At 42.7% G+C, this 26,963-nt stretch overlaps 1 protein-coding gene across 3 annotated transcripts; it reads left to right on the top strand.

Annotated features, from left to right (window-relative positions):
* Positions 1 to 72: 72 nt before the first annotated feature.
* On the top strand, positions 73 to 25,936 carry LOC124876526. 3 transcript variants are annotated; one of them, XM_047379388.1, is made up of 9 exons: positions 73 to 1,458; positions 8,894 to 9,181; positions 12,474 to 12,539; positions 12,665 to 12,724; positions 12,864 to 12,892; positions 14,308 to 14,328; positions 14,424 to 14,849; positions 17,424 to 17,651; positions 25,004 to 25,936. In XM_047379388.1, exons 2-9 carry the CDS (start codon positions 8,896 to 8,898, stop codon positions 25,262 to 25,264), a joined length of 1,377 nt encoding a protein of 458 aa, XP_047235344.1. In that variant the 5' UTR covers positions 73 to 1,458; positions 8,894 to 8,895; the 3' UTR covers positions 25,265 to 25,936. The 3 variants fall into 3 exon arrangements, with proteins under 3 accessions (XP_047235344.1, XP_047235343.1, XP_047235346.1); XM_047379387.1 differs by lacking the exon at positions 73 to 1,458 and adding an exon at positions 3,099 to 3,463; XM_047379390.1 differs by lacking the exon at positions 73 to 1,458 and having other exon boundaries at positions 9,053 to 9,181; positions 12,273 to 12,539.
* Positions 25,937 to 26,963: the final 1,027 nt, after the last annotated feature.

Below are 26,963 nucleotides of genomic sequence, written 5' to 3' on the forward strand. Positions count from 1 at the left end.
CAGCCCTCGAGGGCCGGTGTCCTTAGTCCAACATACCTGAATAACTGGACTACACCAGACCCCTGAAGGTGCACTGCGGTATCTGGTACCACATGTTGGCAACAAGTTCTTTAACTTGTTTGTCCAGGAAAATGAAGCTCGATTGGGTTGGCCAACACGTAAAACCATTCCTGAAGCAGTTCTACCGCCTGGTTGTGATCCTGCTGAAAGGAACCACCGCCATCAGGGAACACGGTTTCCTTGAAACGATCTTCAATGATCAATGATGAAATGTTCTGCAACAATGATCACGTAGGCAGTATGTGTCAAAGTAACATCCACGTGGGTGGTAGGATCCAATGTTTCCCAGCTAAACATTTCCCAAACCATCACACTACCTGTTAACTCAGCTATCAGTTTTACTCCAGAAAGAGCACAGATCACGTTGGCAGGGGAGCTGGCCAGTAAGTCGTTCAGAACTACTGGGAGCAGTGGGTTTACTTGGATTAAAGGTGGTCTAGGGTTTACTGGGCTAGCAACACACCAACTGTTCTTCTTGAGGAGACTTCCATCATTTAAAATCTGACAGAACCTCCTTTGGATGTTTGACTAATCTGCGGTTCTAGTATAATTTGTACTGAGATGGCGCCACATTAAAGAAGGGGGTCAAGTAGAAGATGTGGGAGGCAGCTTTAAAGACCTCAGGGTCTGATCTGTAAAAGGTTTGCATGTACAAAAACACTTGTGCACAAACCTGACCTACAAAAACCTGCTGCAAGGTGGGTTGTAGGTGTCAAATAATCTGGGCAGCAGGAACAAACTTATAGCAAGTTCAAGAATATACAAAACATGTTTTTGAAAGGAGGATATGCAAATGTAATCCCTGACCACCCTGGAACCAATTTATCACTGAAACGGATTGTGGGGTCTATATAAAGCACTGGCAGGTGATAACTGGCACGCAAAATGTTCAGCCATGTCCCAACTACACATGGATACTGAATGAAACTGGCTTACGGTACCACTAAAAACCCACTCTAACATCCCACATTAATTATCAATTAAGCAATGAACAGCAACATCACATCATACTTACATTCATAACAAATATTCGACTGAAAGCATAACTTAAATGTTGAATGTCTGGTTTGGAGCGCATGTTGAGGCTGAACCAAACAACTTTCAGGCAAATCCACTATAATTACATGGTGAGAAGGCACAAGGACTCTGAGTCACACTAAACAGACAGACTCGCTAAACTACGAGCGAGTCCAACTACAAAACAAACAGGTGTATCATGGGTAATGTAGTGTAGGACACTGACTTCACTCGGCACATAACAAAGGAGGTAAAAATCCACAATCCGTCCCCAGCTAGGAGAACCAGAACCACTATCCATGTCCCTTCTGTTCCCATGAGGCGCATAAACCAGCTGGATATCCAGATATAACATCTTGCCAGTTCAACACCATCAGAGAGGTTTGTCTGGCTGCATTTACATGCTTTGTTACTCATGTCTTTTGTTCTTCATAGATTAGATAAACTACGTCTGTGAACTGGGTTGTGATGGGAATTTGCATTGTTGTAACTGCTCAAAGACCTAAAGAAATAAAAAGGACATGTTAAAACACTTTGGTTTCCATTGCCTAGATGCCTGACCCAGCCCTCAGCTGCAACAGCCCCAGGGTACTGCAGCTACCTCTGTGCTTTGGATGCTGCGTTAGTAGTTCAGCTTTTCTCCTGTACTTTCCCCCCATCATACTATGTGACCAGTAGCAACATGCTAATGGGACTATGTTTTATTTTTGTAATAGATGCCATGAAAATCTTTAAAAAAGGATGTCCTTCAAAGTTAAAATCTGAAATAATCCAGTATTATCTGATAATTATAAAGGGAATAAGAAATTCCTGAATCTGTTTTGTGTACTCTAAGGTCTGTATACTAGGAGGTTTATTACAAGTCCTGAAACAAAACCAGAACCATTTCTGAGATCATAGATTTGTATCCATCCTCTTCTGTCATGATGGCAGTTGGTTTATAAGGGTAGAAATCAAGTCACTCACTGAGAAATCATCATGTTGATTTCAAGACAGTCTTCATGTTCATTGCTTTATTGCCTAAAAGTTCATTTCCAAATTACAGAAGCTGTTAATCTGATCTGATCATGCAGCATGAAAGCCGCTGTATTTTTAATGCTCCTTCCTTTATGTTGTGAAATAAAATATCTTTAACCTCATGTTGTCTCTTACTAATGCTGTGTGATGATTACTAGACTTTGTACATAGTGAAAGATAGTTTTTTGTGCAGATTAAAAAGCTTTACAAATTGTTTTATTCCTGATGCATAAATTAAGGGGCAGTTTTGCATGATCATTATTACTATTTGACAATATAAATGAAAGATAATCTGCCTTTAACTTGACATTAGGCATGGTATGTTGTGAGCTAAGTGCATCTGTGTGAAAAACATTTTATTAATTAACAAAAATACATTCACAGTAGTAAGTCTACATAGATTATACAAAGTCATAGGTTTTAAGCAGCTGATAAATGGTCTAAAGTAGGAATGCTTTCTGCTGCAGTAATTTCTTTTGTGCTAATTAACAAAGACGACTGCAAAAAAAGTAAAAATTAATGTGAGCAACCACTGAAAACAAAACAAGATCGCAGACCAGTAGGATCAGAGTTGTGTTTGCAGGTTGGTGGGGACCTGGTCTCAAATGTCATCAGTCCTCCCAGAACCGAAACCTAAAACACGATTTCCTCTTCAGAAGTGGTCTTTTGTGAGCTCTGATCAATGAAAGGAACTGAAACATGGACCGGGAAGAAGTGACCTTTATTTCAATAACCAAGACGCGTTTTTATTTTTGATATATCAGCAAAGTATCTACAATTGTGTCCCGATATTTAAATTTAGCTATCAAAATATATCTGAAAAATTAATACTGTTAATAATTACAAGATAAACACAGCTAAACAAATAAATGAAAGTCCGATGGGAGTGAGGAAACTATTGAAGAAAAAGTCCGATGAGAGACGTTTTTGTAAAATTTTTCTACTTTATAATTTTATTTTATTCATACAGATTAAATGTCAGACTGGCTATAATCGAAGATAACAAGCTTTTTGTGAAACAAGAATATTACAAGACAAACATTTGCAAAATGAAACTCGCTCTTCGTCACCTCCTGTTTTTGTCCAATCGTACGTCCGCTTGATTTCTTCGTCACTTCCTGTTGTGTAGGAACGCCTACAGTAGATTTCGGCGCGAAGACTTCCCGCTTCAAAGGCGGTTCAAGAGAAAACAGGAGAAATATCTTTAACTGCGCCTGTTAGCGGGACATTGAAATAATCAAGTTAACACATCGAGCGAATATTGAAGATTAAATAAGGTTTGTCCAAAAAACAGGAACTTATTTCCTCTTTTAGCCACAGAAGTCCGTTAACTGCTGGGCAGCAGCAACCTGAGGGAACAGGTGATTTGGTGAGTAGCAGCAACAGTTTGAGGCTGAGATCTGAAAATATTCATATTTTACAACATTAAGCTAGTGTTGTGTTTGTTCTTACAAACTATTAAATATTCTGGTTTGTATTTAAACTTTAACTTGGATTCAGCAGCAGCTGATAGTTCGATAATGCCTGGTCATAAATGCATAGCTTTCTCTTTGGTTCTGTTTACTTTCTGTTCAGGTAAATAATCATTGGGTCCAGTCCAGTTCCGGACTAAATTATTTGGATCCAAGCAGTTCCAGAAGTTTCCATCCACTCCTCATGGGGATGAATTGGATTATTTATTTGAGCAGTTCTTCTCCAGGATGGAAGTTACAACTAAAAACAGTTTAAAAACAACCATTTTTCATAAACAGGATAAATTCCAAACATCATTTTATTTAATGAAGACTGTGTGTTTATAGCTGTTTATGATTTGACCTCAAACAGAAATCCTGTTATAAACAGTTTTAAACTTGCAAATACATTTATACTTTACTGAAAATCTGTTTTCATTCATTTTGGGTCAGTTATTGACGCTTTGCTCTACACAAAATATTTAAAAGATTTTTTAAAGATGAAGGGGAAAAATGTCCACCTCTCTGCCTGCACTGATGCTTTTCTCCTAAGCTCCCTGCTTGCTTGCTTTCTTTTACTCCTAACTTTTTATTTCTTTGCCAAAATTATGGAAATATTGGACTAAAACTACTTCTTATCAGCGACTCCCAAGGATTATTATTATTTAAATTTGTTTTTTAAAGGATTTTGATGTTTTTATAATCGAACTCGAAAGCAGGACAAGTTGACGCCAGCTAATCAGTACAAAAGGCCTCCCTTCACCACAGAGGACTTTGACAAACTTTTACAGAAATTGGCTGTTTTGGAGATGAAAATCCATGGACTAGAAGTGAACGTGGAGGTGAATATGAGGTACAACGATGATTCAACTCTGCCTGTGATCCCAAACAGTGACATTCAGCTCAACAACTCAGCCGTCAATCAGAACACTGAGAATAAACCAACCAGCAGACCTTCCTGGCATGTTTTAGGGGCATGCCCAAAAAATCAAGGTGGACGACTCACTGGAAGATCTCAGCAATTAAATAAATTAGAATGGCCAGAATTACAGAGAAATGCCCCCGTTTCCCCTGAGAAAAGGAGACTTTGACAGCGAGCTGCTGTCACAACAACTGATAGGAGTGAGACAGCTGGAAATAATGGAGTTCTCCTCCAGAACAGATTTGCTCCACTACAGAATGAAAACCAGGAAAATGATCCATCTTCTGAGAACAATAAAAGGTTTGAGAACAACCTTCATTCTAAACAGTTTTCTCCTAAGCTGCCAGAGAAAAAGCACCCCACCAGACCAAGAACCTTAATAGTGGACAACACAGCTGTGGATGGGATTAAAAACTTCTGCAACAAGAAAAACACAGAAGTTCTGATTGGTACCAGTAACGTGGTGTCTGATATCTCAGAGAATATTCTTGCAATCACAGAAAAGCGCCCGTCTCTAGAAAACCTTATTATACACTGTGGAGCCATGGATGACGTGGCTAAGAAAACATCAGAAGGACTGAAGGAGGATTTCACTCTTCTTCTGAATATTGTTGGAGGTCTCAATATCAAGGTGTTTCTCAGGGGACCCTTTGCACCGATTTTCTGTGGAGATGAGATTTTTTCCAGACTTCTGATGATTAATAAGTGGTTGAAAAAAACATGTACCACCACACCTGTGAACTTCATCGACAACTTTAATATTTTTTGGGAAAAAAGACAACTCTTCAAGCAAGATGGTTTCTGTTTGAACAACCCAGGAGCCAGACATCCAACATCTAATCTCTTCTATTCAGTAAATAATCTGCCAGCAGCTTCAACCTTCAGCAGAGAACATGGAGCATCAACAACAATGATAACGCTGCCTCTAACAACTCCAGCAGAAACAATCAGCCAGTTGGCTGAGAAAGAGAGGTCATCACAAAAGGTCTCCCCGTCGAAATCCACAGGAGAACTGGACCCCCCCATTATACCCCCCTCAAACCCAGACCCAGACCGCACAGAACTCTCCCATCTCCCCACTGAGCCGCTTTTTGTTTTACTGGATTCTGATGACATGAAAGGAGCTCTAAGATCAGGACCCAAATGGTTCTGACATCTTCTCCATTCAACACCCCCCCGTGTCCGAGGCCCTGCTACTAAACCAACATCTTCCAAATGCCGCAGGCCTCCACCACCTCCTAATCTATCTCCTCCTAATCAGGACCTTCAAATCACTTCTCTGTGATACAGTCTGGGCCCCAGTGGTAACTCTATCAGAAATTATCATCTCCAGGAAAAACTTGGGCCCCTAATAGGAGATAGTTGTAAAATCTCTGTGCTTATATGTGACAGAAAGAACAAAGCTAAAAGGATAAGAGACAGTAATAAACAATCAATGAAAGCCATAAACTGTCAGGTACAACCAGACACAGAGTTAATATCAGCAACTAAGTCATATAAACTGACTTTATTGAACATTAGATCTCTGTCAGGAAAATCATTTTTAATCAATGACTTCATTACTGACCACGATCTTGATGTTCTGTTTTTAACAGAAACATGGTTACATGAATTTAATGAAGCTCCCATTCTGATAGAGGCGACGCCTCCAAACTACAATTTTCTTTGTGAGAGCAGACAGCAAAGAAAAGGTGGAGGGGCCACTTTGTTTAAAGATTTATTAGAGTGGCTGTGTGGAGAGGCGGCGCGCTAAGGTAGGTTAGCTTGTCGCGCCTCAGCTCAGTCGTCTCGTGTTGGGGTTTACCTGACTGAGAGGATTGCATCCCTGCGCCTTCGGGTTGGGGAGAGGACTCAGACTTTAGTTTCAGCCTGCAGGCTGAGCAGCGGGGAGAGTACCCTGCCTTCTTCTGTCATTCTGCTGGGGAACTTCAAGGCCTACGTGGGAAATGACAGTGACACCTGGAGGAGTGTGATAGAGAGGAATGGCCTCCCCCATCTGAACCCGAGTGGTGTTTCCATAACGCACAACATGTTCAGGCAATGGGTGTTCATCAGTGCACTTGGCACCAGGACACCATGAAGAGAGGGGTGGAGATGTCTACTGATTACCCGGTGGTGTGTTGATCCACTTGCAGAAGAGGAAGCTGGACAGACTCTGCAGGCCTGAGCGTGTAGAGAGGCTCTGCTGGGAACATCTAGAGGAGCACGCAATCAGGGAAAAGCTCTCCCATCTCTGGGAGAGCTTTTCCCAGATTCCAGGGGAGGCTGGAGATATTGAGTCAAAGTGGACAATGTCCTTTACCCCTATTGGCAATGCTGCAGCCCATTGCTGTGGCTGTAAAGTCTGCAGTGGAAGGAGAACTTCGAGGATCTCCTCAACCCTGCCAACATGCCTTCCCTGGTGGAAAAAGAGACTGGGCAATCTGAGCGGGACTCATTCATCACCCAGGCTGAAGTGACCGAGGTGGTTAAAAAACTCCACGGTGACAAGGCTTCAGGGAAGGATGTGATACACCCTGAGTACTTCAAGTCTCTTGATGTTGTGGGGGTGTCATGGCTGACACTCTTCTTCAAATGGTGAACGGGAACACTGCCCCTGGAGTGGCAGACGGAGGTGGTGGTCCCTCCTCTGTAGGGAGACCCAGGAGACCAGAGGCTGTGTTCCAATTAAAGGGAATCACACACTTCGCCCTCCCCTGGAGGGCCTATGCAGGGACTGGGCATTAGAGAGGAGAGCCTGGCCGATAGTCGAACCTCGGCTTCAGGAGCAGCAGTGTGGTTTTCTTCCCAGCTGTAGAACACCGGAATAGCTCTACATCTTTTGCAGGGTGCTCTGGGATTCATGGGAGTTTGCCCAACCGCTCATGTGCTTTGTGGACCTGGAAATAGCATTCAATCGTGTCCCTTGTGGCGTCCTGCCGGGTGTCTACAGGAGTACGGAGTCCAGTGTCCTTTATTAGGGGCCATTCTGTCTCTGTACAAGTGGAGCAGGAGTCTGCTTCGTATTGTTGGCGTTAAGTCGGACCTGTTCCCGGTGCATGTTGGGCTCCTCCAAGGCTGCCCTTTGTCACTGATCCTGTTCATAACTTTCATAGACAGAATTTCTAGATGCAGCCAAGGGTCAGAAGGGATCTCATTGGCAGACCAGTGGATTTCATCTCTGATTTTTGAGGATGATATGGTTTTGGTGGCTCCCCTCTAGCCAAGACTACACTTGGGCGGTTAGCAGCCGAGTGCGAAGACGGGGGATGATAATCAGCTCCTCCAAGTCTACGGCCATGGTTCTCAGCCGAAAAAGGGTGGCTTGCCCTCTTCAGGTTGGAGAGGGGTCCTTGTCACAAGTGAAGGAGTTTAAGTATTTTGGGGTCTTTTTCATGAGTAAAGGGAGAACGCAACGGAGGATCAACAGACAGATGGGTGACCAAAGGAACGCGATCCCAGATACAAGCGGCTAAAATGAGCATCCTCCGCAGGGTGGCAGGGCCTTCCCTTAGAGATAGGGGGAGGAGCTCTGTCTACAGAGAGGGACTTGGAGTAGAGCCGCTCCTCTTCCACATCGACAGAGTCGGCCGAGGTGGTCTGGCCATGTTTCGAATGCCCCTTGGACGCCTACCTGGGTAAGTGTTTTAGGCATGGCTAACTGGGAGGAGGCCCATGGGACAGCCCAAGACAAACTGGAGGGACTATGTCTCCCGGTTGGCCTTGGAAGGCCCTGGGCTCCCCCCTGAAAGGCTGAAAGAGATGCCTGGGGGGAGGTACATCTGGGTGTCTCTGCTGAGACTGCTGCCCCCACAACCTGGGCCTGGATAAGAGGAAGACAACTAGTACCTCCTTCATAATTCCATCCAACACAAACAACATGATTGTACCACTATCATGCCTTAAACCGCTCATCTCCTCTTGATCACCTTTGGCCATCCACATTTACTTCAGTGTATATTTATTTGGCTGGTCCATGTGGGCAGCTGCAGATTTCAGACCAGCTTGAAGGTGTCACGGAGTGACATTTTTGGACTCTGTGGCTTTGTGTTTGTCATACCCTGTTCTCAACCCTCGTATTCGTGCTGAGTTTTTCCATGTGCCTGTAGAACCTCTTGTAAGTTTTTGGATCAGGACTTTGTTTGTATCTGCAGTGCATTGTTTGGTTTCTTTTGAAAACCTCTGGAAATAAAGCTAAAACCTTTTACAACATGCTGCCCAGCTCTTGTCTGCACTTTGGTCCGCCCGCAAACCACATTATGACAGAAGGTGCTTATTTTGGAGCAGGAACTCCTTTAAAAATGTTCCTATAGGCTCTTAATTACATATTTGATGTTTATAATTATTCTTTATGATAAATCCATCGTTATAAAAGAACCTGGATGAATTATGTTGTTCAGATTAAGTTGGTGGAGTTAACAGCCATGAACATCTCTCTTTGTCTCAGAAATGTCAGAGAAGTCAACTACAGGATGGAAAAGGGCCCTGACAAAGATCCTGGAGGACCTTAGTGAAGAGCAGTACCAAAAGATGCTGGAATTTCTGGATGAAATCCCTAAAAGTGTGAAGAGATGCAGCTTAAGAGAACACATGACTCAATCCATAATCGAGCACTATGGAGAGGATGGGTCCATCTCTGAAATAAGTAAAATCATGGAAGAGATACCGAGGAGAGATCATGCCATTCAGGACCTGCTGCATCCGTTTGTGGAGAAACTGGAAGAAGACAAAAAAGGTGAGCTGACACTTGTAGATCGGGTTCAGGGTTCTGCTTTAATCTCCAGGCTCCAAGGATCCAGAACCTTTCAGGAAACAGTGTAGAGGTTAGTTAGGTTCCTTTACATTAAGAACCGGTAGCGACAGTCTCAAGGGGAACAAAGTCAGTTTGTTGGAGAACTTTCATCATGAGTTTAATTTATTATGAAGTTCTCTTGATGGTGTTATTGTCCTGCTGATATTGGAGCTCCCTCTGTTGGTCAGAAAGTGAACATTTACAGTATCTTTGTTATTCATTCTGTGCTGAAAATAATTCTGTAAGCTGTGATCTGAGTTATTGGGTCGGTTTATGGACTGGAACCAGATTTATTCATGTTGGTGTGCAGCTTTACACACAGATTTGTCTTTATTTTCTATAGGAAAACCTTTAGTGGTTCACCACATTTATATGTCAAAGAAATGAACAAACTTAGCAAAACTGAGACAAAAGGCAGCTTTAAGTCGGCAGATATGAATGAAAAAGGCAAATGATGTTCTAAGAGTTGCCATAGATTGCACAAAGCTAACCCGGGTTTAAAGCAGATTAGAAGATACGTAGAAAAAGGATAAATGATATCAAAAATACTACAAATTTTGCACATGCCATGTATGTATTGCACATACAGGATGTTAAACCCTGGCACAGAACCAGTACTCAGTCTAGTCCTGGGTGGTGGAGAAGGATGATGAAGGCTGTGTGATGCGAGGGTCTTTTAAAGATCAGATACAATCATCTGTTATTCTGATGCTAATCTGATGTTTTCTTCTTGTTGAAGCTCAGTGTTTCAACTGTTTCCATGCTTTATATTTGACTGATCAGAAGTGAAACTAAACTCCAGAGTTTTTAACGTGGCGCTCATTTTGATTGGCTGCTGTTTCTCCGGTGCCGGACCCTGGCTCCTGAAGATGCCGGTTCTTTACCCTGGCCCAGCAGCAAACTGGACCTGGGATAGCTCTGGTTTTGGGTGCTGGAGAGAGAATTTATTTCTTGCTTAGAAAGTTCTTGCACCAGTTCAGCACTGGAACCGGTTAGGTGGAAAAGGCTTCTGTGGGGCAGAGTGCTGCATCAAAGCCTATAAATGGAAAGTTGAATGGAAGGAAAAACTTTGGTAGAAAAGCTTGCCTTGAGAGGATTTTGAAACAAAACTAACTTAAAGATTTGGTGAAGACCACAAGGTGTGGACTGCAAAGTGAGAGCTATAATCGAAGATAACAAGCTTTTTGTGAAACAAGAATATTACAAGACAAACATTTGCAAAATGAAACTCGCTCTTCGTCACCTCCTGTTTTTGTCCAATCGTACGTCCGCTTGATTTCTTCGTCACTTCCTGTTGTGTAGGAACGCCTACAGTAGATTTCGGCGCGAAGACTTCCCGCTTCAAAGGCGGTTCAAGAGAAAACAGGAGAAATATCTTTAACTGCGCCTGTTAGCGGGACATTGAAATAATCAAGTTAACACATCGAGCGAATATTGAAGATTAAATAAGGTTTGTCCAAAAAACAGGAACTTATTTCCTCTTTTAGCCACAGAAGTCCGTTAACTGCTGGGCAGCAGCAACCTGAGGGAACAGGTGATTTGGTGAGTAGCAGCAACAGTTTGAGGCTGAGATCTGAAAATATTCATATTTTACAACATTAAGCTAGTGTTGTGTTTGTTCTTACAAACTATTAAATATTCTGGTTTGTATTTAAACTTTAACTTGGATTCAGCAGCAGCTGATAGTTCGATAATGCCTGGTCATAAATGCATAGCTTTCTCTTTGGTTCTGTTTACTTTCTGTTCAGGGAAATAATCATTGGGTCCAGTCCAGTTCCGGACTAAATTATTTGGATCCAAGCAGTTCCAGAAGTTTCCATCCACTCCTCATGGGGATGAATTGGATTATTTATTTGAGCAGTTCTTCTCCAGGATGGAAGTTACAACTAAAAACAGTTTAAAAACAACCATTTTTCATAAACAGGATAAATTCCAAACATCATTTTATTTAATGAAGACTGTGTGTTTATAGCTGTTTATGATTTGACCTCAAACAGAAATCCTGTTATAAACAGTTTTAAACTTGCAAATACATTTATACTTTACTGAAAATCTGTTTTCATTCATTTTGGGTCAGTTATTGACGCTTTGCTCTACACAAAATATTTAAAAGATTTTTTAAAGATGAAGGGGAAAAATGTCCACCTCTCTGCCTGCACTGATGCTTTTCTCCTAAGCTCCCTGCTTGCTTGCTTTCTTTTACTCCTAACTTTTTATTTCTTTGCCAAAATTATGGAAATATTGGACTAAAACTACTTCTTATCAGCGACTCCCAAGGATTATTATTATTTAAATTTGTTTTTTAAAGGATTTTGATGTTTTTATAATGTAGAGCTTCCACACAGAGACATATCGAGGACTACAGCTGTCACAGTTCTCATGTTTAACCTTTCCTGAACCAGGATCAGAAACATCTTACCTGGGCTGAGGAGTGTTGGAATAATTGAATATAGATTTATCTTATATTTTCTCCTATTCTTTAACTTGACTATTTGATCTTATAACCTTTCATAATGTATGTGTGAGTAAAGGATGTGTGAGTTTGTCTGCAGGATAATAAATGGAGCTGAACTAGCAGAGAAGGAAGCAGTCCAGTTGAGGAGGTCATAAAGATGAAGGCTGATTACACTCAACAAAAAGTCACAACTGACCCTACAAGTTGTAGGAGACTGTGGGAAATGTGTTGTTAATGTATAAAGCTGTTTATGACCTGTTTACGATGTAGTTGTTGTTTTCCCCATCCTTTAGAGAACAATGTTTTTATAAACTAGGGACCCCCGAAAGACAATAAAAAGAGGAAGCGGTCGGATGGGTTTCAGAGCGGTGCGAGATCTGTAACTGAGCAAATCCTGACCGTTTCTCCTCGCAAAGCGAGTAAAAGGAACTAATACTTTGTCTCTCTTTTCTTTTTATGTTGTTATAATATTGTTAGGTTGATTAAACCTGACAAGGAGAAAAGTACTAAACTGTTGCTCAGTGGTCCATATCCTCTTTTCAGATGAAAGTCAATTTTGCATTTCATTTGGAAATCAAGGTCCCAGAGTCTGGAGGAAGAGTTGAGAGGGAGAGAAGAAGTTACTGGGCCTGAAGCAGAGCTCTGAGGTCTATCACCACCCATTAAGAGACCCATCAGATGAGAGTTTAGGTGGAGGCAGAGGAGCTGCAGCCAAAACAAACAGAAACATGACATGTCCAGAAACAATCTGTACTCATTGTCTGAACTTTTACCTGAAAGGGGAGAAGAAGAAAAGAAACGGAGCCTGCTCAAAGCCAGAGAAGAAGAGACGGAGATCTTCAGCTGGTAGGTGAAGACCGGAGGTCATCTGCTTTAACGTGTAAAAGACTCCTGAGCTCAGATCTGACCCAACATATCTCCACCAGAATCTGTTGGTCTGCTGTTGATCTGCTGCTCTTCATGTTTAACAGGGTTTCAGAAGAACAATGTTGTGAACGATTCTGATTCTTCAGATGATGAAAGTCAGAATGGTGAGTTAATGATACTTCAGCAGAACCTCTCAGTAAATATTCCAGACAGAACCAGGTCCAACACAGACTGTTTAGAAAACTAAACTCAGATCTTCTGTGCAGAAACTCACTGATTCTTCTTGTTCTTCGTCTTCTACAGACGATCCAGAACATCTTCAGTCTGATAAGGTAGGTGTTATCAGAGTAACCAGTGGTCCTACACACTCGGGTAATTTATTGTCTGTTTCAGACGCATCGTTTCTTCAACTGTTTCTTGATGACCTCCAGCACTTAGCTAAAGTATTCACACCCCTTTAACTTGTCCACATTTACTGATGGTCCAACCCCAAACTTCAGGTTATGTTACTGACCAACACAAAGAAAACTGATTCATGGAGAACCTATGAGACCTCGACTGAAAAGGTGCTCCCCTAATCTTTCAGTCTGTCTGTGATTTAGTCTCGGTCTAACTGCAGACGGTCTGCTTCTGGTGTCAGAGGTTCTTGATGGAACATTAGAGAACATCCAGCAGCATGAAGACCAAGGACCATATCAGAGAGGTCAGGGTGAAAGATCTGGTTCAGTTTAAAGCAGCGTTAGGTTCTACAACAACATCCCAATCTTTGAACATCTCCCAGAGCTCTGTTTAATCCATCATCTGAATGTGGAGAGAGGATGGACCACCTGCAGACCTACCTAGACTTGGATGTCATGGTGACTTTAGAGGAGATGCAGAGAACCACAGCTCAGGTGGGAGAATCTGTCTACAGGATAACTTAGTGGTTCACTCCATAAGTATGGTTTTTATGGAAGAGTGGCGTTTGCAGTTTCCCACAAGGCTCGATGGAGACACAGCAAACATGTAGAAGAAGATGATCTGATCAGAGGACAGAGGTTTTTGGCCTAGCATGTAAAATTATGTCTGTAGGAAATATAACACTGCAAATGACCAAGAACGCGCCATCTCTAATGCTGTGGGACCATAGAGCAAGCTGGTCAGAGTTGATTAGAAGATGGATGGAGCAAGGACAATCCTGGAAGAAAACCTGTTGGAGGCTGCAGAAGACCTGAGACCTTCCAGCAGGACAACCATCCTGAACATTCAGCCTGAAATACAACGGATGGTTTGGATCAAAGCAGATTCATATGTTATAATGGCCTAGTCAAAGTCCAGACCTAAATCCACCTGGAAATCTGTGGTTAGACTTGATAAGCATGACAGAATTCGGATCCAAGTAGCTTCTAAGTGATGCAAGGTCGTGATAAAAAGAAAGTACACCTTCTATAAATTAGACAGAATAAATTATTTCTCTTCAAAAAAATAATTTTTCTAAGTGAAGAAAACCAGTATCAGTTTCACACAAATTACTGAACAAAGTTAAAGTCTACACAGACAAACTGTGTCTGACAAACTAAGTACACCCCCAGATCCAGCGGCTTTATTTAGGGTGTCCCAGATGTTTGTAGTTATGGTTTTAAATTATTTCAACTCTGGTGGCAGAAACAACAGAGTGCTTCCAAGGGTTATATAAAAATGGACTAAAAGACATGAAAGACTGTAGAAATATTTCCCACCAATAATTACCTGTCTGTTCATTTTCCAGAAGATAGAGATACCATCATGGGTGAGTTGGACGCTTTTAGTTTTTATTAGAAATATTTAACTTTACTCTCATGTGTTGAAACATTTGTGAATTTCTGTCTTTGAACCCGGGTCCAGAGAACCAGCATCAAGAATCTGAAAAATTCTGGAGACACTGACAAAAAACCTATAATTGCAAAGGTTGTTCAGAAATCTGGTCTGCGTACGTATGAAACCAAAACCAAGGAAAAGAAGTTCTTCTTCTACCTGGGAGTGGCTGATGAGACCGACTGCATCAAAGTGATGGTGTATGGAAAAGAGCGATTTAAGAGTCTTGAAGAGGGGCGCACTTACCTTTTCAGAAAAGTCCTAATGGACAAAGAGGTCATGAAGGTCACCAAGAAAACCATATTCTCAAAGACCAGGGAGACTGAAGTGTCCAAGGATCTGGAGCTGCAGACCCAGATGCTGGTTTACAACCAGAGTCCAGTTTGCTCCATCATGAAGATCCAATCCTTTGATGAGATGACATCAGTAGTGAGTGTTGAAGGAACCGTGACTGAGGTAAGAGATGTTTACTGAAACACCTTCAGAACATCAGACTTATATTTTCTATGGTTTTTATTGATTTTCCAACATTCTTACACACACAGACACGTATAACAGTCCAGGCTTGCCCAAGTTCACACCATACATCTTATAGGTATACCATGTAAATCTGGTGCAAGTGTTCTGGAAATTACAAATGAACGAATATAATTAATAACAATAAAAACAAACAAACAGATCATAAAATACCTTTCCCCAGGTTGATGAAACTATGTGAAAAAGCTGATACTTCATAGATGAATGCAATGAAAATAATGACAATAATATGAACAGGAGGAAAATATAAACTTTATATAAAAAATTATATTACATATCAAGAGATGTCATGACTCCATAATAAATCTAGTTATTGGTTTCCAGTTAGATTCAAAAGTCTCCAGCTTAAGTTGTATCTTAGCTGTTATTTTTTCCATAATGAAGACCTTTTTTAATTTTATCTCTTCATTGTGTGATATCGAGACAATATAGTATCCCCATTATAATGTATGAATATTCTTTATATGAATCTGCATGTACTTCTAGGGCAGTCCCAAAATATGTGAGTGAAATTACCCACTTCTCCACAGTTCCTCCAACATAGGTTAGATGTTTTGTCAAATTTTGATGTAATGATTGGGGTGTTAAAATGACGCATCTTCACTTTCCAGTCAAACTTCCTCCCAGTTGGACTATTTGTTCATTTATGCCCTGGTCTAAATGTTTCCTCCCAGTCATCATCTGTTATAACAACATTGGTCTCTAATATCCATTTCTCCTTAAAATCCTTATCATTAATATTGTATGCTCCATATAATTTTGTAATCAGGCTTTTTTTAATTCACCTTGTGCTTTTGATATTAAAATCATATCTTTAGATAATTTCCTCCGTTCGTTGTGGTTCTGAAGGTAATGCCTGAGTTGCAGATATCTAAAGAAGTCATTCTTTGATAAATTGAATTCACGTTGGATTTGTTCAAATTATTTTATTATTGGCCTTTAAGGAGTTGAAGACCAATCCCAAATTTGCCCATCTCTCAAACCTGCATCCGTAGCAGCCGGATTAAAATCTGATTTACTTCCTTCTCACAATATTGATGGTGAGACTTCTCCGTTATCATTTATTTGAATATAGTCTTGAAGTGATTCTTTTGTTTCTTTTACAATATCTCCATTGGATAAAATTAATACATTCATTTTCCAGTATCTAAAATTTAGTTCACCCCCTGTATCTATTGTTACTGTAATAGGTGCATGATCGCTTATGGTAATATTTTCTATACTGCAACTGATTATTTTGTGTACAAGTAGTTTATTCAAGAGTAGCTCTTATGTGGGTGTGAATAGAAAGTATAATCCTTTTTCTTGGGGTAGGTGTTTCTCCATGCATCAATAAAGCCAAGGTCTTTTGTAATATTATTTAGCATTCTAGATTTCCTTGTCTGTGGTCCATAGTCTGGAGGATATTGGTCTAGTGTATTGCTTTGGACCATATTGAAGTCTCTTCCCATCAGTATCAGTCCTTTTGCATCGCTGGTTATAATATGGAGCTAAATTGGGGCCATAAAGTTTGTTCAAAAGAAAACAATTTGAACCTAAAAAATTATTTTGAACCTCCCCCCCAAAAAAATTGAAAACTCAAAAAAAGTTTTGCAACTGAAAAAAAAAAAGATGTGAAACTGGAAAAAAAAAGTTTAAAACTACTTTTCAGATTCAAGTTTTTTTTTTTTCGGCTTCAAACTTCTGGTCTTGTTTTGGCGTGGGGGCGGGGCCTCAGATCACGGTTGTGCAGAATCATGATTGACAGCTCAACACAGCGGCTGAATAACATATAAAAAATAAAACAGCAACTCAGAATGTAGTTTGTCCTCCTTCACATTGATACTTATTTCCTTCAGCATAATCAGAGTAAAACATGTCTTGTTTCTGTTTCTAAAAACACTTTGAGTTGGGCTGGATAGGGGGACGGTGCTTTCACATTTCTTTTTCTGAGCTGTTTGATGACGTCCTGGAATACCTTATATTGTTGCATCCTCTACTCTAGGTCGTCGTATTTCTCAGAAAGTATTGTATTGTTCCAGAGTAAGAATGCCGCAGCCCACTCCATTCTCATCGTGTTGTCTTCTGTGTTACCGACTCTTTCCTCCATGTGCAAAACTTTCTGTTCCAGGGACGTTGTCCTCTCCATTAGGCCCTTAATGCTTGTTTCAAGCCCTGCCAAAGCTCTTTTATTTTCTCCTACCGCTTCCACGTGCTCCTGTTTTAGACCCCGTAGTTCCTGTAGTATGGCCAGGTCCTTGTCATGTTTCGTCGGCTCCGGGCCTTCCTCCTCGGGGCACAGCACACTCGTCGACCCGATATTTTTTACCTTTCTTCTTCGTTCTGCTGCTTACACATTAGTTTAATGCTTGTTTTAATAGTGTTCTTCAGAGCAACTTTCCCTTCTCACTTCTGGCGCCACCAGAAGTCCTGTTTTCTATGGTTTTTAATGCACTGTACAGAAAATGCTGGATTGGTTCTGGTGTTGCTTTAATCAGTTCTTGGTTTCCTCAGATCTCCGTAGAACAAGTCAAACTGAAGAGAAAACGGACCAAAGAAAAGATGATCAGGTTCCAACTTAAAGATAAAACTGGTTCAATCTGGATCACACTCTGGCGCAAAGACATGGAGCAGCTGAGAGAAACGTCCGTCGGAGACTTCGTCAAGGTGATCAACGTAAAGACGAGCCGGTACCATGAGACAGTGTACCTGAACTCCACTGACTTCACCAGAATCTGCAAGGTACTCATTATTGCCTTGTAAATGGTCTGAACTTATATAGAGCTTTTCCAGTCATACAGACCACTCAAAGCGCTTTACACTAGCGTCACATTCACCCAATTGCACTCACATTCATACACTGATACGTAGGCAACTTGAGGCTAAGTGCCTTGCCCAGGGGCACGTTGACATATGGAAGGAGGAAGCTGGAATCGAACCCACAACCTTCTGATTGCAAGATGACTACTCTTCCTACTGAGCCACAGTCTCCTGTTGTTCTGGACCTCCTGGTCAAGGCCTGAATCAGTGGAGAATCTTCTGTCATTATGTGACAGACCAGCACAAAGCACATTAATAAGAGGAATTAACCATATATATTTAATATATACAAAGAAAAATCAGAAAAGTTTCAGTTTATTTCTATAGCGGCAATTCACAACACATGTCATCTCAACACTCTTTCACAAAGTCGATTCAATCGATCATATAGATTCCCAGTCAGGTTCATACATTCCAACTAATACTAACTATTAAACAGTCAGATTCAGTTATTTATTCAAATTGGATAAAAAGTTTTTCTATCTAAGGAAACCCAGCAGATTGCATCCAGTCAGTGACTTGCAGCATTCACTCCTCCTGGATGAGCATGTAGAGACAGTGGACAGTCACTGGTGTTGACTTTGCAGCAATCCCTCATACTGAGCATGCATGTAGCGACAGTGGAGAGGAAAAACTCCCTTTTAACAGGAAGAAACCTCCAGCAGAACCAGAACCAGGCTCAGTGTGAGCGGCCATCTGCCACGACCGACTGGAGGTTTGAGAGAACAGAGCAGAGACACAAAGAGAACAAAGAAGCACTGATCCAGGAGTACTTTCTATGGGAAGGAAAAGTAAATGTTAATGGATGTAGCTCCTTTAGTCGTTTCATCTAGAAAGAAAGAACAGATAAACTCTGATCCAGTTTTCAAGGTTAGAGTCTGAAAGAGACAACATAGAGTTAGTTACAGTAGAAGCTCAGTCAGTAGCCATGTCTAGGAGAAAGAAAGGGTTAAACACTGAAAGACAGGGCTATGTGGATCATCTGTAGAAGGTGAGCATTAAGTTGTTGCCAGCAGAAGCTCGGACGATTCCCCTCTCTAGAAAGGTGTCACAGGTAGACACAGAGTCAGGCCAGGTGTAGCTTCTAGGAAGAGAAAAGAGAGAACATAAAGTTAAAAGCTGAAATAACAGCAAATAATGCAAAATTGGAGAGTAGTATGAGAATGTAGCGAAGAGGGTGAAAGTGGTCATTATGTCCTCCAGCAGCCTAAGCCTATAGCAGCATAACTATACAGATAGTTCAGGATAAACTAAGCCAGTCGAAAACCAAGGTTTATATGGGTGGTTGAAATCCTTGAAAATGCTTGAATTTTAACAAGGTGTTTTCAAGGTAGGAAAAGTGTTTGATTCCTGTCTAAAGTCCTTGAAAGTCCATAATATTCTAACTGCACAGTTTTGTAATAAAGAGCACTCCAACAGTTTGATTAAACAACTCAGTTTGATATTTTTAGTGATCATTTTGCCTTTAATGAAGTCTCAGAAAGCCTCGCTGCCACTCAGAGAGGCTTTGCTCCTTTTCGAGATATTGGTGTGAAAGCAGTAGGCAACACCTGGTGACCAGACCAACCGCTGGACTGGCGGCGTCCTCTGGCATAGCTATGAAGCAGACCTACTTGAGCGCATAACTGTCTTGCTAGTCGTGCAGGTCTCCATTGATTGGGACAAAACAGCATGCCAGCGAACCGTTTTAATGACCGCTGGCTCGAAAACGCTACAAAACATGGTTAAATCCAGGACCAAATCCTCCAGTAGCTTCCTGCAACATATAACAGAAGGACCTGGAGCTTCTAGTGATGGGAGAGTTGGCGTTCTCCAGCGGTAAGCCAGAGTAGTAGGAGAGAATCTTTAATTTAAGCTAGCTTAAAACTTTGCAAGTAAATTGGAAGGATTGATCGAGCGAGGGGTTTTATGTCATCTACTGTACTTTAAAATCTACAACAACAAAACGTTTTATTGCTAATAAAGGTGGTGAGCTAAAAGTAGCTGTAGCTCTGCAATGTTCCGTCATGCTGCTGTGCTTCTGATGTGTTTTGGGCTCCTTCTGCCTATATGTCCATTTCATATTGTAAAGTTTATTATTATTAATTTTAAATAATAATCAGAAATTTTAATTAAAAATCTGAATTAGAATAAATAAACTCTAACCAAAAATCATTTCCTCTGAGTAAAGATCAGAGATACACTCTCGTGGTGTGATTATTACAGCTTACAGCACTTAATAACTACCATTAGTTAATTGATAATTGATAATTATTAACCAAAACCACAGCAAATGTCCCTGTGTTAAAAGATTATCACTCTTACAGAAAATAAACACAAATGGGGTCTCTTTATCTATGTGAAATTTATTAAACAATATTCCCTCTTACAACCAAACTATTCTGGTCCAACAAAGTTCATCTAACTAAGCATGCACTATTCTACAAAAAAGTACTTGTACTTGTTGTCTTCCGCTTATCCGGGACCGGGTCGCGGGGGCAGCAGACTCAGCAGAGACGCCCAGACGTCCCTCTCTCCAGACACCTCCTCCAGCTCCTCCAGGGGGAGCCCAAGGCGTTCCCAGGCCAGCCGAGAGACATAGTCCCTCCAGCGTGTCCTGGGCCGTCCCCTGGGCCTCCTCCCGGTGGGACGTACCTGGAACACCTCGCGAGGAAGGCGTCCAGGAGGCATCCGGTATAGATGCCCGAGCCACCTCAACTGGCTCCTCTCGATGTGGAGGAGCAGCGGTTCTACTCCGAGCTCCTCCCGGATGGCTGAGCTCCTCACCCTATCTCTAAGGGAGTGCCCGGCCACCCTACGGAGGAAGCTCATTTCAGCCGCTTGTATCCGGGATCTCGTTCTTTCAGTCATGACCCAAAGTTCATGGCCATAGGTGAGGGTAGGAACGTAGACCGACCGGTAAATTGAGAGCTTTGCTTTTCGGCTCAGCTCTCTCTTCACCACAACGGACCGGCACAGCGCCCCCATTACTGCGGCAGCCGCACCGATCCGTCTGTCGTTCTCCCGCTCCATTCTTCCATCACTCGTGAACAAGACCCCGAGATACTTAAACTCCTCCACTTGAGGCAGGAACTCCCCTCCAACCTGAAGAGGACAAGCCACACTTTTCCGGTCGAGTACCATGGCCTCTGACTTGGAGGAGCTGATCCTCATCTCAGCCACTTCACACTCGGCTGCGAACCGCCACAGCGCATGCTGTAGGTCTTGGCTAGAGGGGGCCAGCAGGACCACGTCATCCGCAAAAAGAAGAGACGAAATCCACTGGTCCCCAAACCAGACCCCCTCCGGCCCTTGGCTGCACCTAGAAATCCTGTCCATAAAAGTTATGAACAGGACCGGTGACAAAGGGCAGCCCTGCCGGAGTCCAACATGCACTGGGAACAGGTCCAACTTAGTGCCGCAATGCGAACCAAACTCCTGCTCCGCTTGTACAGGGACCGGATGGCCCCTAATAAAGGGCCCCCGATTCCATACTCCTGGAGCACCCCCCACAGGGCATCATGAGGGACACAGTCGAATGCCTTCTCCAGGTCCACAAAACACATGTGAACCGGTTGGGCAAACTCCCATGAACCCTCGAGTACCCTGTAGAGGGTATAGAGCTGGTCCAGTGTTCCACGGCCGGGACGAAAACCACACTGCTCCTCCTGAAGCCGAGGTTCGACTATCAGTCGGACTCTCCTCTCCAATACCCTGGCGTAGGCCTTACCAGGGAGGCTGAGGAGTGTGATTCCCCTGTAGTTGGAACACACTCTCCGGTCACCCTTCTTATGAAGGGGGACCACCACCCCAGTCTGCCAGTCCAGAGGTACTGTTCCCGACCGCCATGCAATGTTGAAGAGGCGTGTCAACCATGACAGCCCCACAACATCCAGAGACTTGAGGTACTCAGGGCAGATCTCATCCACCCCTGAAGCCCTGCCACCACGGAGCTTTTTAATCACCTCGGTGACTTCAGCCTGGGTGATGAAAGAGTCCAACCCCGAGTCCCCAGCCTCTGTTTCCACCAGGGAATGCGTGATGGCAGGATTGAGGAGATCCTCGAAGTACTCCTTCCACCGCCCGATAATGTCCTCAGTCGAGGTCAGCAGCCTCCCACCCCCACTGTAAACAGTGTTGGCAAAACACTGCTTCCCCCTCCTGAGGCGCCGGACGGTTTGCCAGAATTGCTTCGGGGCCAACCGGTAGTCCTTCTCCATGGTTTCACTGAACTCCTCCCAGGTCTGAGTTTTTGCCTCGGCTGCCGCCCGGGCCAAAGCACGCTTCACCTCACAGTACCTCTCCTCCTTGAACCGCCACCTTAACGTGGTGGAGGGGTTTGAGTGCTCGAATGATCCTAGAGGCTATGTTGTCTGGGGCTTAAATGCCCCTGGTAGGGTCTCCCGTGGCAAACAGGCTCTAGGTGACGGGTCAGACAAAGAGCGGTTCAAGAATCCTTCATGAGGACTACTAAATCGAGGCACGTGACGTCGCCCGGTACGGTGGAGCCAGGTTCCCACCCTGGAGCCAGGCCTGGGGTCGGGACTAGTTCGGAGAGCGCCTGGTGGCCGGGTTGCTCCTCGCGGGACCCGGCCGGGCCAAGCCCGAACGAGAGATGTGAGGCCATCTCCCAGTGGGCCCACCACCTGCAGGGGGAACCGTGAGGGACCGGTGCAAAGAGGATTGGGCGGCGGACGAAGGTGGAGACCTTGGCGGCCCGATCCCCGGATGCTTAGGCTGGCTTGCTTAGGTGTACACTAATAATCAAAAATAAAGATGTGTGCTGAGGGTAAATGGACATCAAACCAGCAGTTTATGGACAAATGAGAATAATAGAATTTGGATCAACTTGAAAAAGAGATCAAAAACCACTACGCTTACTGCAGCGTAGCTTACCACTGTATGTGTGTATGAATGGGTGGATGACTGAATGTAGTGTAAAGAGCTTTGGGGTCTCTGGGGATTTGATAAAAAGCGCTATACAAGTATAGGCCAATAACGCTGTAAAGCCTTTTTTCCATGTGTGTTTCATTAGCGGCTATCAGCTGGTAGGACCACGCCCCTTAGCCACTATAGCGGATGATCCCCAAATCTGGAACAAAGGGTCATAAAACTTTGAGGTGGAGCTTGGTGGAAAAACCCCAACTGTAATAAAATGATGGAACGAACAGTGGAGTGGTCAGGCCACGAGGTCCAGACTGCAGTCTGTTTCAGAATGAAAAACCTCCAAAGTTCAGCTTTAACTCCTGGCTGATTGGCGATCAGCAGGACGAACGCATCCAACTTGAGCACAACCGCTCGTTGCACATCCACAGTATTCAGCATAAAACACTTCAATTAATGTTGCATGCAACAAGTTGATACCTTGGATTAACTAATGGTGATACTAAATCACTTTAACTATGCCTCATCCTGCCCAGACCTCTAAATGTACTTATCTGGTATAATGTAAAAAGAACAAAATTACTTTCTTCTGTTCATCAAAGTAAGAGGAAGAGTATCACCGTGATCAACTCAAAAATGGTAAACTTCTCAGCCCTCCAAAACAGGGAAGATATGAGGAACTATTGCAGTCGACTGAAAAACACGGAGGAAACTTGTTTCCTTGGAAACAAAACCTGTGTGGGTTTCACCTGCGCCTGAGTCGCATCTAACGGTCTTCCATTGGGATATTGATCTTCTTGTATCAGACAGATTTCCAGCTTTTATCTCTCCAGAGATGCCCCCTAACGTCGTGAACTACGACTGGAAATGGCAGTTAAAAGCTTGTTTCCTCCGCTTTTTATAAACTCTGGTGACACCAGAGCTTCAACGCTTGTTAAGCTGTGACGTCAGTTGCTGCGATGAATGCTGAGCTGCACATTAGAGTGGTTTACTTTACCAAAATAGTGGGTGTGACCCCATCAATATTAATAGTGTAATACTGTGGGAAAAGTGTACAAACCGTATAAAAGTGCAGCATGCATTAATACAGATGGAGTAAAGACGGAGCGCTGACAGAGGAATGGTTCCTGCTGCAAGGAGTCCAGTCTTGGTACTGATTAACCATGAGCTGTGATGGATGCGAACATTAGCGATGAGGCTAATGAGAACGTTGACTAATATCAGTCTGTTTAGGTTCCTGTTTGATTTCCAGCATGTTTACCACAAATGAACACCATGTTCTGTTGCTTTATCCTCAGGTATGTGACGCCAGAACCACGATCATATAGCTTATATAACAATTCATGGACCTTGGTCTTCATGTTGTAATAATTACAGAACCTCCTAGGGATTTCTTTCATCTCCTCGCTCAGAGTCGCTCTCAGCAGAGATCTGAATCACTCTGAAGCTCGGGGTCCTTCACAGGACGTTTTAGGCTAAGATAGGAGCTCTCTGAGAGACTCTGAGGATCTTTGTGAATACGGGTCCTAGTTCTCAACATATGGTTCAGGTTTCCCTGCAGCTGTTCAGGAGAAACTTCTCTGAAGAACAAATGTAAAGTAAAAACATAATCAGACTCTGAGAGCATTAGCCATACTTTTCAACACTCTGATCTGGAGAATAACACCTACTGTGATGTCATCAGGTCAGGTGAACGCATTGTGGAAGGTAATAGTAATAATGATAATAAAGCATTTTATTTATTTGGCACTTTACATTTTCAGAGAAAATCTCAACGTTTTACAAAAGTACAAAACAGGATAATAAAAACAGTAAAAAATAAATCTGCAACTTCAGTTAAAAGAAATGGTTTGACTGCAGAGCTCATTTTTACTTCACCTGCGCTGTGAAGAAACTGAGAACCAGGCTATTGTCTCTAAGATGATCATGGAGATACCGTTGTTTCCAATACTTTGGAAACAGATTGGAAAACCAAAAGGTTCACTTCTGGTCTCCTCTGAGGAGAGAACCTTCTTCCATGTTTGATGTGATCCTGGACTTCAAACAGAACTTCTCCTGGTTTTCTTGTACAACTAATTGTTTCCTGTGGACAGATTCTCCCACCTGAGCTCTGCATCCCTGCAGCTCCTCTTGGCTTCTTCTCTGAATGAGGTGTATTAAAATCAAATGTGTGAGAAAGTGACTGAGTTAAATAAAAACAAGGTTCCTCAGAGAGATTTCTTCTCTCTACTCTGCAGAACATCAGGAAGACCACTGAAGGAATCTGAGCCCTCATGATGCAGAACGTTGTTACATCTCCACACAGTTTCATCCAGATGTTTCGTTGAATGTCTGATGATCTTCAGTTTATATCACACTGATGAGGCTTATTATGACAGACCCAACTGTCCTGTTTATCTGTCTCTGTCCAGGTCCAAAGTGCTCCTGTCCAGAATGTCACCATTGAGATTGTGGGGATCATAAAATCTGGAAGGATGGAGTCTGAGCTGGAGGTGCTGATCAACAACCAGGTGAACACCTTCATCATAGCCTCTCCTCTCCTGGCTGAGGTTCTTGGTGTCAGGCTGGCAGACGACCTTGAGGACAGACTCCTGGAGAAGATCCCGTTTTTAGTCCAAGCAGAGATACAAGGAAACAAAATCACGGATCTTAAAGCTGCAGAAGAAATGTAAACTGACCAGAACCGGGCCTTTAGACCTGATTGTCACAAACCCGTTTTTCAATGTCTGGATAGAATCATGCAGCATAATTTATCTGATTTGTTCTTCTTGTTGACTTAAATCATCCTGAATTTTATGGTTTTAATGTTTCTGTTTGTTTTATTGTGGAAAATTCTTTTAGTGCTGAACTTCTCTTTACCTTTGACCTCTGACCTCTGTGTTTTGGTTACTTAAGAGCAGATGAGCTCTAAATTCATTATCAGGAGTTTTATGGTTAAACACTCCCTGAAGTGTTGTATCTAAAGGGATGGTAGATCGGTGCTCTCATAAATAACTTAACCTCTGACCCGGGGAGGGTTCTAGGGGTTATATTTCCAAACTCTTTTTAAGTTGAGGTAATAACCACTTACTGCGGTAAATACTGATCGTTGATCTGCTTCACTAAACTAAACTCAGTGACGGAGTCTTCAAACGTTGAAATGCCTTTGAATAAATTTATAAAGACAAAGTCCGATCTTTCTCTTGTTAATGAGTTCATTTCTCTCCACTTTGATAAGAAAATCCACAACAATTTCTATCAACTTTAAAGTCTCAACGGTTTGAGAGGACATTTTTGGTTCTTTGAGAATCTGATGTTCTGAAACGGTTCTGTTGTAATAAAGGACCTGAAACACTAAAACCTCATTGGAGTTTCCTTCTGTTTTGTCCTCTCTTCATTGAGGGTTCTGCCCAGCTCTCTGAAAGTCCAACCACAGCTTTACAGTCAAACTAGACCCAGCTGTCTAGGAACCACCCAACAGAACCCTGTCTAGTCGGACTGGTGGTGGTCCATGATGTTCATGCTGCTGATTCTGCCAGTCAGGGAGGTTCTGTGAACCAGCAGATGTTCTACATGCGGGTTATAGAGGATCCCTCTCTGAAATGGGTCGTCCCAGACATGGTTCAGAAGAACCGTGTACGTTCACTAGCAGGTGATTGGAGTCGGCTCAGATAAAATGAACTCAGATGCTTTAAAAAGAAATCATATCCAGAAAGATGGAAAATGGCTGTAATATCCAGATGGTTATTAAGAACCGGTTGATTAAATCAGCTAATGATCCGGTCCAGACTGATCCAAGATGGTCTACAGAGACCTGAGAGTGTTGCAACCATCAGAAGGTTTGCTAGTAACTAGTCACATTTACTACAATACATTTTTGAGCAAAATGTACTTCTAGTAGTACTTCTACTACACCGGACCTTTCTACTTCTACTTAAGTACTGCTATGTTGAAGTAACGCTGCTCTCCCCACGTCTGGAGAAGACCAGCTAACAGCAGGAGGTCCCCAGGATGTCCTGCTGTGCTGAAGAGGTTACAGTTCACCAAAGACCCGACTGAACAAAGGAAGGTTGGGTTTGGGTCTGGCCTCAGGACACTGAAGCACGGTGGCACCGGCATCATGATATGGGGATGCTGTCAGGTCTATTTATCACATTTCAGGAACCATGGACCAGTCTGAGGTTATGCTGCGTTATGTTGAACAGAAAATGCCCTGGAAGATGTGTTTCAAAAAGACAGTGACCCAAAACAGTCCAGTAAGCATCAGAACCTCCGTCCTGGACCGACAGCATCATTGTTATGGAGCAGCCACACTGAGGCTCCTTATTTCCAGGAGAAAACCTATAGGGCTGTTTGTGAAGTAAAACCAAAACCCATCAGAGCAGAACCAAG

Source organism: Girardinichthys multiradiatus, chromosome 11, assembly GCF_021462225.1.
Source record: "Girardinichthys multiradiatus isolate DD_20200921_A chromosome 11, DD_fGirMul_XY1, whole genome shotgun sequence".
Lineage (NCBI taxonomy): Eukaryota > Metazoa > Chordata > Actinopteri > Cyprinodontiformes > Goodeidae > Girardinichthys > Girardinichthys multiradiatus.